At 36.3% G+C, this 12,491-nt stretch overlaps 1 protein-coding gene across 3 annotated transcripts in view; it reads left to right on the forward strand.

Annotated features, from left to right (window-relative positions):
* Nucleotides 1–12,491, forward strand: part of OSBPL9 (oxysterol binding protein like 9) — a 176,829-nt gene that overhangs the window by 93,470 nt on the left and 70,868 nt on the right. For all 3 annotated transcript variants that reach the window (XM_077779835.1, XM_077779836.1, XM_077779837.1), the window contains exon 4: nucleotides 9,915–9,991. In XM_077779835.1, coding sequence (XP_077635961.1) covers nucleotides 9,915–9,991 — 77 coding nt within the window. The remainder of the gene's footprint in view (nucleotides 1–9,914; nucleotides 9,992–12,491) is intronic.

Here is a 12,491-nt window from a genome sequence, read left to right on the forward strand (position 1 = left end):
GCAAACCATAAGATACTCTTAAATACAGAAAACGAACTGAGGGTTGATGGGGGAGGGTGGTAGAGAGGGGGAAATGGGTGATGGGCATTGAGGAGGGCACTTGTTGGGATGAGCACTGGATGTTGTATGTAAGCGATGAACCATGAGAATCTACCCCAAAAACCAAGAGCACATTGTACACACTGTATGTTAGTCAATTTGACAGTAAATTATATTTTAAAAAAATCATTTGGCCACACATGCAGGAGTTTATTTCTGGGTTCTCTGTTCTGTTTCCATTGGTCTATATGCCCATCATTATGCCAGTAAGCCTCCAGTTTGAAAATGCCAAAATGAGTATTCAGATGGTGTAAGTGACTTGCTAAGATCAACGCTAGATAAAGGTAGCAAAGCATGGGCTATATTTTCTGGTGCTTAGTTCTATATTCTCATACAGTATGAGAATACATTGTATTCTCATACATTGTATGTATGTACAATTTGTATACAAAATTTGCCACATGTTTACCTTTGCTTATTCTGTCCTCTTTACCTCCTTTGTCAGTGCCTCCTTCACCACACATCCCTTCTCCCTCTCCTTCTTCCTTTCTATATCCCCTCTCTCCCCCCACATCCACACCTTTGCCTCTAATTCTCACTCAGTTTTAAAAACCCAACTGTAATCTCCATGCTCCAGAAGCCTTCCTTGAGTTCATCTCCACAAGTATTAACCCCTTGGGATATGTTCTTGAACTCTGCTTACACTGATTTACTCAGTCATTCTGTATAGTAGCAGTGGTCAGTTTGCATATGTTTTCTCCCTATCACTGGAGTGTATATTCTACACAAACAGGGATTGGGTCTTATTTGAATATATGTCCCTAGTTTCTAAACAGTACTTGGTGTTTACTAGCTACTACATAAATGTTGGATGGATGGATAGGAGGATGGATGGATATATCTAATAACTGTGATAAATACTATGGTTAATATTATCAGAGAACCTAAAATCTTACAGAGACAAAATATAAACACGTTGAAAGTGTAAATAACAGTGTTTTGAGTAGTATAAGATTAAATTTTATAGGTAGTCAATAAATACTTGTTCAGAGAATAATTGGATGTTGCACTGGCACTTAAGGAGAGAAAGGTCACTGCTGTTGGACTAGTTAGGTAAGACTTCCTTGAGGAGAGCTAGGACTTATTCTGAGGCATGCGAGGTTTAGATAGATGGAATGAAGGGTAGAGTCCATGTTAAGGCTTACAGAGGGAAAAAGTATTCAGTGAACTTGAAGATAATTTAGAGTGTTTAAAGGTAATTGAAAAGATGGTTTGATTCATGTAAAACAAGCACAAAATGGAAGATGTGGAACGATTTTACTGTGAAACAGGGAGGTTAGGTGAATTCTGTAGGATATGGTAGAATTTTGAGGTTTTTAAAAATAGAAATAGCATTTCTTTTTAAAAAAATTTTTAATGCTTATTTAAAAAAAATTTTTTTTTTAATGTTTTATTTATTTCTAGGAGAGAGAGAGAGACAGCGTGAGCAGGGGAGGGTCAGAGAGAGAGGGAGTGACAGACTGAAACAGGCTCCAGGCTCTGAGCTGGCAGTCAGCACAAAGCCCGATGCGGGGCTCGAACCCACAAACCGCGAGATCATGACCTAAGCGAAAGTTGGACGCTTAACCGACTAAGCCACCCAGGCGCTCCTTTAATGCTTATTTTTGAGAGAGAGAGAGAGAGAGAGGGAGGAGGGGCAGAGAGAGATGGAAACACAGAATCTGAAACAGGCTCCAGGCTCCAAGCTGTCAGCACAGAGCCTGACATGGGGCTCAGACTCACGAGCTGTGAGATCATGCTGTGAGCTGAAGTCGGAGCTCAGCTGACCGAGCCACCCAGGCACCCCTAAGCAGCATTTCAATATTAGCTCAATCTGAGGTGTGCAGGCTGTGTTGGAGGTTGCAGAATATACACATGTACTACATTTGTGATGATATTTTGTTTACAGACATAAGACTGTATGACTGTTTGAACCAGCATGTAGTCAGTAGGAACTGAAAGAAAGGATAGAAAGAGGGACTGTATCAAGGAAGAATCTGATGATCCTGGTATCTGATTTCATTTGTGAGGAGGCGACAGATTTTTGCCATTTGGTGATCTGATGGCAGTGAGAATGACACCTCTTGTCATGCCCTAGCCATTTTTCAATTCAGGCCTATTACAACCATTTCCTAAATGGTGTGGCCACCTTAATTTTTGCACCATTTTTCATTCTCTACAACACTGCCAGATTGATGTTCCTAAGATGCACATTAGACCATGTCATTCTCATGCTTGAACTTTTTAAGGGCTGGAATTTCCGTTGTCTTAAAGATAAAGTCCGTTTGTACTCCTTGCGCTGGGATCCTAATCTTTTGCCATTTCCTTCTCCCCAAATCAATCCAGTGTTCTAGGCACATTTAAACCAGTTTCCCAAATACACCTTTTTCATACCTCAGTGTCTTTGTTGTTGTTATTTTCTCTTTCAAGATGTCTTTATCCTTCTCTACTTAACAAACTAATTCGTATTCTTTATTCACTTCTTTTGTGTGTGCGGGTGGAGGGCATAAGCCATGTATTTATACAGTTAAATACAAATCTTTACTAGATTTTGAGCTCCTTGAAATCAGGGTCAGGGCATAATAAATGCTCAACAATTTAATAATAATAGTTTAATGCTTATTGAGCACTTAACCTTATGTCATTTACCTGTCCAAGTGTTGTATTTACTCATTTAATCTCCGAAATAACCCTTTGTGGTAGGTACTATTACTGTCATTTTACAAATGAGAACACTGAGGCTTAGAAAGAATAACTTGTGGCAAATTATATGGTTAGTAACTAGCAAAGCTCAGAGTTGAACCTAGAGTCCATGTTCTTTAACTCCATAGGTCACAGTAGCTTACTATGGCATTCTCTAAATGATGTCTTTTGATGAACCAAAATTCTTAACTTTGATGTAGTTAAATTTATCATTTTCTGTATAATTAGAAGTTCTGTATCCTGCCTAAGAAGCTTTTTTCTATCCCCAAATTATGATGATATTCTCTTCTGTCTTCTGGAAGCTTTGTTGTTCTTTCACAGTTAAGAATAAAGGAATCACCTGGAATTAATTTTTGTGTATAGTAAAGGTAGGGTCAGGTTTCTTTTTTTCCCCATATTGTTCTAGCATTATGTATTGAAAGATTTTTCCTTACTGCTCTTGGGTGCCACATTAGTCCCAAATCAAGTGTTTATATATATGAGTGGGCCTGTTTCTGGGTAGTGTTTTGCTTCCTAGGTGTGTTTATCCTTTCTCTAATACCACATTTTCTTAATTACTCTAATTTACATTTGATAGAGTAAACCTTCAAAGAAGGCTTCTCTCTTTTCCAGGAAGCCTTTGCTATTCTTTATCTTTTGTACCATTTTGTATTTTCTTTCTTTCTTTCTTTCTTTCTTTCTTTCTTTNGCCACCCAGGCGCCCCACCATTTTGTATTTTAGAATAAGCTTGACAAAGTCCAAAAATGTCTTTTGGAATTTTAATTTGCATTACATTTAGTCTATAGATTAATTTGAATAAGTTACAGGATTGAATTTTGTAGTTCCTGAAGTAATATTTCCATTTATTTATGTCTTTGATTTATCATAGAATGTGATTTTTTAAAAATTTGATACAATCTTATACTTAAAGCTCCCTCCCAAACTGAAAGTTGCTAATTGAATGTCCCATTTTTTATCCCATTTAAAAATATTTTTATTTAAAAAATATTTTAAAATGTTTAAATAAAAATGTTTAAAAATATTTTTAAAATATTTCCTGCAAATAAGGAAATAACATTGATGTTTTAATGCTTTCTAATCCTTAGACTCTGTTCAAAATATTCCAGTTGTTCCGGTGAAGTCCTTTATAGCAAGAGGATCTGGTTCAGCATCACATTTTACATTTAGTTATCATGTCTCTTTTGTCTCCTTCAGTCTGGAATGGTTCCACAGTCTTTCCTTTCCTTGACTTTTATGATCTTGACACTTTAAAGATTTTAAGTAATCTCCATAATCCATTGTAGAGCTTAAACTCACAACCCCAAGAGTCTCATGCTCCAATGATTGAGCCAGCCAGACACCCCTGACCTTGACACTTTGAAAGGTTATAGGGTAATTATTTTGTAGAATGTCCCCCAGTTTGTTTTTTTCTGCTGTTTCTTCATAATTTGATTTAGATCACCTGTCTTTGGCTCAAATATCACAGAAATGATTCTGTGTTCTTATCACAGGGTTTCAATTTATCCCATTACTGATGACATTTACTTTAATCATTTCATTAAGGTGGTATTTCCAGGCATTTATTGTTAAATTTAATCTTTTTCCCATCTTAATTAATATTTTGTGGGGAAGTATTTTGAAGCTATGCCAGTATACCATTCCTCATCAAACTTTCAGTTTATATATGTATGTATATAAAATCACTAGTAATATAGTTTCCTATTTTACTCAACAGACTGTAATTCTTTACTATCATTATTTATTTTGATGCTCAAATTGCCCTCAATTTGGCCACTAGAATTCCTTTTAAGCTGACTTCTGTATTCTTTTGACATGTCCCTGTAATTAATTAGTATGTAATGAGTATTTCCTTACTTTCTGGCACAAAAAAAAAATTTCCTTACTCCCTTACTTTCTGGCACACACAAAAAAAGATTCTAGACTTATTTTCTCCCTCCATGTCCTAGTTCTATAATCAACCGTTTTTCAAAGAAGCCCTGGTATCTCTTAAAGGAGAAAGGCATTTAGAAATCAACACCTGGTTTTAGGTGTATTTGGTGCTGTTAGGTGTCATGGGACCAAGGCCCTCTCATAGCTAAGAAACATAGAAATGTTATATACATGCATGTGCATCCATGTCCATATATATATATATATATATATATATATATATTATATATTCAAAACCATGGGTTCATACTGATACCTCCATTTCCAGTCTCACACCCCAGAAATCATTCTGGTGTCCTTACTATATTTGTAACACTATTTTCCAACAGTGAGAAATCCTTTATCCTTGTTAATGTTTACTTACCTGGCCAATTCTTCCATATGTAGTTTCCCATCATTACCCACTTTGTTGTGTGAATGTCATCCTTATGCCACTCAACTTTGGAAACCTTGTGCCAGCTTGACTCTGTCCCCTGCAATGTGGACTCCCTTTTCACCTTTCTTGACTTCTTCTTGGTGGACTCTTCCACTGTGTAGGTTCCCTCTTCATCCATTGGTTGGTTGGGCAATAATCTTACGCTCTCTCCTTACAAATAATCCATTCTATAATATTTCATAATCACTTGCTAAAAAATAGGCATAAAAAGACAATGGTTATGGAGTGCCTAGTGGCTCAGTTGGTGAGTGACCAACTCTTTTTTTAAATTTTTTTTTATAGTTTATTTTTATTTTTGAGACAGAGAGAAACAGAGCATGAGTTGGGAAGGGGCAGAGAGAGAGGGAGACACAGAATCTGAAACAGCCTACAGGCTCTGAGCTGCTAGCACAGAACCCGATGCGGGGCTCAAACACACGAACTTTGAGATCATGACCTGAGCTGAAGTCGGATGCTTAACCGACTGAGCCACCCAGGCACCCTAATGAGTGGCCAACTCTTGATTTCAGTTCAGGTCATGATCTCACAGTTCCAGAGATCAAACACCACATCCGGCTCCATGCTGTCAGCATGGTCTCTCTCTCTCNGATTATTTATTGTTTTAAATTTAAATGTTCTTGCTATTCACATTCAAAGTTCAAATACATGATTAAAATATGTGCCTAGAGTCATTACCAAATATTGATAACACCATTTGGTTGAAATGCATTGCATAATATTTCATATGATATCCATATATCATTTCTACTAGTCCTATTTTCTTTACTTAAATCCAAGTTAGATAACAGAGTGTAATAATGATTTCAGGAATACAATTTAGTGATTCATCACTTACGCATAATATCCAGTGCTCATCTGAACAAGTGCCCTCCTTAAACCCCCTTGCCCGTTTAGCCCATCCACCCACCCGACACCCCACCAGCAATCCTCAGTTTGTTCTCTGTATTTAAGAGACTCTTTTTATTTGTCTCCCTCTTTGTTTTTATATTACTTTTGCTTCCCTTCCCCTATTTTCTTTTGTTTCTTAAATTCCACATATGAGTGAATTCATATCTCTGTGTTTCTCTAACTTATTTTGCTCAGCATAATACACTCTAGTTCCATCTACATTGTTGCAAATGGCAAGATTTCATTCTTTTTTATTTCTTAGTAATATTCCATTGTATATATACATATATACCACATCCTCTTTATCCATTCATCAGTCGATGGACATTTGGACTCTTTCCATACTTTGGCTATTGTCAATAGTGCTGCTATAAACATTGGGGTAAATGTGCCCCTTCAAATCAGCACTCCAGTATTTTTTGGATAAATACCTAGTAGTGCAATTGCTTCATTGTAGGGTAGTTCTATTTTTAATTTTTTGAGGAGCCTCCATACTCTTCCAGAGTGGCTGCACCAGTTTGCATTCCCACCAGCAGTGCAAAAGGGTTCCTCTTTCTCTGCATCCTGGCCAAGGTCTATTGTTGCCTGAGTTGTTAATTTTAGCCATTCTGACAGGTATGAGGTGGTATCTCATTGTGGTTTTGATTTGTATTTCCCTGATGATGAGTGATGTTGAGCGTCTTTTCATGTGTCTGTTGGCCATCTGGATGTCTTCTTTGGAAAATTGTCCATTCATTTCTTCCACCCACTTTTTAATAGGATTGTTTGTTTTTTAGGTGTTGAGTTTATTGAGTTCTTTATAGATTTTGGATACTAGTCCTTTATCAGATATGTCATTTGCAAATATCTTCTCTCATTCCATAGGTTGCCTTTTAGTTTTGTTGATTGTTTACTTCACCGTGCAGAGGCTTTTTATTTTATGAAGTACCAATAAGTTATATTTGCTTTTGATTCCCTTGCCTCAGGAGACATATCTAGTCAGAAGTTGCTATGGCTGACGTCAAAGAGGTTACTGCTTGTGTACACCTCTAGGATTTTAATGGTTTCTTATGTCATCTTTAGGTCTTTAATCCATTTTGAATTTATTTTTGTGTATGGTGTAAGAAAGTGGTACAGTTTCATTCTTTTGCATGTTCCTGTCCAGTTTTCCCAACACCATTTGTTGAAGAGACTGTCTTTTCCCCATTAGATATGCCTTCCTGATTTGTTAAAAATTAATTGACCATATAGTTGTGGGTTCATTTCTGAGTTTTCTATTCTGTTCCATTGATCTGTGTGTCTGTTTTTATGCCAATACCATATTGTTTGTTCACCACAAGTTATATTGTTTGTAATATAACTTGAAGTCCAGAATTGTGATGCCTCCAGCTTTGCTTTGTTTTTTTCAAGTTTGCTTTGACTATTCAGAGTCTTTTGTGGTTCCATACAAATTTTAGGATTGTTTGTTCTAGCTCCGTGAAAAATGTTATTGGTATTTTGATAGGGATTACATTAAATGTGTAGATTGCTTTGGATAGTGTAAATATTTTAACAATATTTTTTCTTCTGATCCATGAGCATGGAGTGTCTTTTCATTTCTTTGTATCCTTTTCAATTTCTCTTATCACTGTTTTAAAGTTTTCAGAGTACCAGTCTTTTACCTCTTTGGCTAGGTTTCTTATGGTTTCATATACTTACCATTTTTCTCACTCCATTCTTTCTTGCTGCTATCACCTTCCATCAGACATTATTCATGTACACATGGAGAATACCTTTCCAGAAAATTTTTAAGTTTATTTACAGAGAGACAGAGAGAGAGGGAGGGAGAAGGGGCAGAGTGGGGGAGGGGAAGAGAATTCCATTCAGGCTCCACATTGTCAGTGCAGACCCAGACGTGAGGCTTGATCTCACTAACTGTTGAGATAATGACCTGAGCCGAAATCAAGAGTCAGATGCTCAATGGACTGAGTGATCAAAATGCCCCTCAAATTTTCTTTAATGAGTGACTGCTGGTGACAAATTGTTAGTTTTTGTTGGTCTGAAAATGACTTTATTTCATCTTAGTTCCTGAAGGACATTCACCAAATTCTAGATTGGAAACTATTTTCTTTATCCATTAAATATAGTACTCTGTTGTCTTTTGGTTAGCATTGTTTGAGAGTTTAGCTCAATTGTTTACCTTTAAAAATTTTTTTAACGTTTATTTACTTTTAAGAGACAGAGACAGAGCATGTGTGTGGGAGGGGCAGAGTGAGAGGGTGACACAGAATCCAAAGCAGGCTCCAGGCTCTGAGCTGTCAGCAGAGAGTCTGATGCAGGGTTCGAACTTGCAAACTGTGAGATCATGACCTGAGCCGAAGTCAAATGCTTAACTGAGCCACCCAGGCGCCCTGCTTACCGTTTTAAAAATATTTTCTATCCTTTTGACTTACTGTCTTTTGTTCTGATAAGTTTCTTTTGATGTCTCTTCCAGTTCTCTAATTGTCCTATTAGTTGATTTATTCTGCTGTTAAACTCATCCACTGAGTTTTAGTCTTGCTTATTATGGTTTTTTTTAAAGTTTATTTGTTTATTTTGAAAGAGAGAAAGTGAGAGTGGGAGGTGGGGTGGGGGGGGAGAGAGAGAGAGAGAGAGAGAGAGAGAGAGAGAGAGAGAATCCCAAGCAGGCTCTGCACTATTAGTACAGATCTCACAAACTGTGAGATCGTGACCTGAGCCAAAACCAAGGACTGGATGTTTAACCATCATAGCCAAGCATGTGCCCCAGTATTGTCTTTTGATTCTCACTAATGTGTAGGTTCGTCTCCTTATATACTTGGTTATCTGTGCTTATATGCTAGACATTGTATCAAAAAATTATTTGTAGATATAATTCAGTTGAAATGATGTTATCTTCTTACGGAAAAGATTTTTGTTTGCTTTTGCTAGCTAGGTACCTAAAACATGGGGCTGTTTTAATCCATTCTGGGCATGAAGATTTTTCTTTGCCATTCAGAACTGAGCAGTTATCTTAATTTAATTGTTTTGGTCCTTTTTTTTTTTTAATGTTTTATTTATTTCTGAGAGAGAGAGAGCGAGCATGAGCAGGGGAGGGTCAGAGAGAGAGGGAGACAGAATCTGAAACAGGCTCCAGGCTCTGAGCACAGAGCCCAATGCGGGGCTTGAACCCATGAACTGTGAAATCATTACCTGAGCTGAAGTCGGACACTTAACCAACTGAGCCACCCAGGCACCCCCTAATTATTTTAGTCTTAATACTTCTATTAAGTGTAGCTCTATGGCACCATAATTGAAACATGACTTAGTTACTAGAGACCTCACCATTGGTGGGCCATGGTTTTCAACTTTTGGCTTGACAAGACTTTTTTTTTTTTAATAGACTATTTTTTAAAAAGCAGTTCTAAGTTCATAGAAAAATTGAGCAGAAAATACATAGAGATCCCATATAGCTCCTGCCCAAACATACTGACAAAGCTTTTAAGTACATTGCTCAGTCTACTATTTGTCTGGTGGAATTTACAATTCCTCAGGAGAAAAGTGGCCTTCAAAATAAGGCTTATCTTCTAGATGTTTATCTTCTAGACTGTGGCCTGTTATTTCTTTACTACCTTGTTATTTTCTGTTGTCTCCAACCAGTTATTTTTTAATAATTATTCCAGCTTTTCTAGTTGTTCTCAGTGAGAAAGCATGTCTTGCTATTGTTGAGTATGAGTATAGTTATTCCCTTTGTTACAAATTGCTGCAAGTTGATTTGCATGTTTAGAAAGGAAGGTGAACCTATTAAGAAAATGGTACAACTAAAACGTCTCCTATTAGTGTTAAGGTTTAAAATTTTTACTTTAAAACATGAAACTATGTCGTAGAAATTAGCAGTTTACTTTTTATAATCTTTTATTTTAGCCCGTGATGCTGATGAACGAGAGAAGTGGATCCATGCCTTAGAAGAAACAATTCTTCGACATACTCTTCAGCTTCAAGTAAGAATCTTTACATCGCTTCTGGATCATTCATTAGTTTTTGTTTGTTTATTTTCTGTTTTTTAAAATAACTGTGATAGGATATAATGAAAGTTTCTTATTTCTGAGTTGCTTATTCTTTGCTTGATAGTGTTATATTAGTAAAGTTATGTTCCTTTTTTTCTGCTTTCTTTAGGGTAAAATACTGATTTTTATTTAGAAATAAGACAGTTCAAGTTAAAAAAATAAATAGTATTGGTATAACTGAATTATGCATTAATGTATGATAATGTATGATAATACATAAGTGCTGATAAATTGATATGCTTTTCTTGTTACTGGACTTGGTAGTTACCATATGTGTTGGGTAGTGCTCTTTGGGATGAAAATAAAAGGGAAAAAAAGACAAATTGGTTTAAAAAAAGTAAACCTAGCTGAGATGTGGTTTGAAATAGACACTTAAACAATGTCATGAGGACACAGATCCACCATTTCTATTTCTAGGCTTCATTTCTTCTGGAGTGCCTTTATTTTTGGATAAGTTCTTTTTGTAGTAGTACGATGGTTGCAGCCTCTCATTGTTGAGATGTATAACATACTATCAGGAAAATACTGTAGGAACTCCAAGTCCACAGAAGGCTGTTGTTATTTCTGGACCATAGTAAGACCAATAGGATTTGTGCTGATTACCTTAGCTCCAGTCATTTTCTTAATCCTGACCAATCACAATTTCCAGCTCCACTCCTAGAGCTGTGCTGTTATCTGCTTCACCAGAAACACATTGCTGATAGGATAAAAGATGGTCTCTACCAAACAAAGTCATAATAGGGAAAAAGATGGTAGGTGACAAAAACAACAAATGTTTACTCCACCATACTGCAGATAGTTTTCCAAGTTCATTCTTAAGTGAAGGAGCTTACATTGTGGTATTGGAGGATTTTGTTTTAATTATTTTGATTTATAGGGTTGAGTTGTAGAAAACTTGACATTTTATGACTCTTTTTTCTCTACTGATTTTTGTCCTGTACCAGGAACTGGCTTGATCAGACAAGGTAGAATATAGGGCATCACAAGTCCTACAAGATGGAAACTCCCCATCACCTGAAACTGTTCAATTAGAGGCTTAAAAAACATTATTCAAGGATGTGGTTATTAAGAGACTATAAGAAATGAATATGGAGTTGAACTAGGAGATCTGTAAGTTATTTTTTGAGCTATGCTTTTTAAAAACAATATAATTTCTGAAGGCTTTCTTTTAGGCAGTTTTATAAATGACTGTGGCATCGTTTTAGGATATTTGTGATTCATTAGGAAGACAAATGTTTTAAGAATCATGTTAACCTGAATGTGGCAGATGAGATTCCCTCCGTTGTTGGTGAGACTGATATTCAATTCAAGTCTCTCTGTGATCTGTTCTTAACTTGCCTTTCTAGACATTTCTACCATTATACCTCTATATCAGCTTTTTACTAGAGTGCTGCTGTTTACTTACTTTGCTTTGAACACATCTTTTCATTCTGGTCTCCACATTCTTGTACATTATGTTCTCTCTGAAATGCCATCTACCTCCACTCTGTCTTTGTATATCATGGCTTTTCTTTAAAGCCCAGTTCAGAACTGACCTCTTGGTGGAGCCTCTCCTAACTGACCTTTCCCTCCCCATCCCCTAAACTCAAAGTGATCTCTCTCCTTCGAATGCCATACTTGTTGCACAATTCACTGAGTTCTTTTTTTTTTTGGTTTATTTTTTTTTAATTTTTTTTTTAATAGTTTATTGTCAAATTAGTTTCCACATAACACTCAGTGCTCATCCCCAAAGTGCCCTCCTCCATGCCCATCCCACCTCCCCCNATGCAGACTTCTTAAGGTCAGGTACCTTAAGGTTGATCCATTTTTGGAATTTCTGAGCTTTAACTCAGAAGAAGTAACAAGAAGAAAAGAAAAATTTTTGTCTTAGACTCTGATAGCTTTGATATTTTAAAATGCACGTAGTACAAGATTATATATATATTTTTAAATAAAGTTAATATACGCAGAAGATAGGACATTTAGAAATATGTAAGTAAATGTTAATTTGATTGGCAAAAAAGTAAAAATCCTCCTCCCAGAGATAGTGAAGTGTGGTGAAGAACTCTGGAGCCAGAATGTCTTGGGTGTATCCCAGTGCCACCACTTACATTTAACTCTTTACATTGAACTTAGTCTCTCTGAGTTCTACTGTACTCATCTATAAAATGAAGACAATAAAAGTACCTACCTTTATAGAATTGTTTTGATGATTGAATTAGTTAAATGCCAATTTGTTGGAATCATTCCTAGCTATAGCAAGAACTTGATAAATGTTAGGTATGATTACTAATAAAGCAACTACTCTCACCATTTCTACTCGCAGTACCTGAGTAGTACCTATTCTAAAGAGTGCTCAGTAACTGTTAAATGAAGAAATAACCGAAAGAATTAACAAAGAAACAGAAGATATATAGGTTGCTTTTCCATTGCTGTTTATCAAGTGCTTTAAGAT

Source organism: Crocuta crocuta, unplaced genomic scaffold, assembly GCF_008692635.1.
Source record: "Crocuta crocuta isolate KB4526 unplaced genomic scaffold, BGI_CrCroc_1.0 scaffold168, whole genome shotgun sequence".
NCBI classification, from domain to species: domain Eukaryota; kingdom Metazoa; phylum Chordata; class Mammalia; order Carnivora; family Hyaenidae; genus Crocuta; species Crocuta crocuta.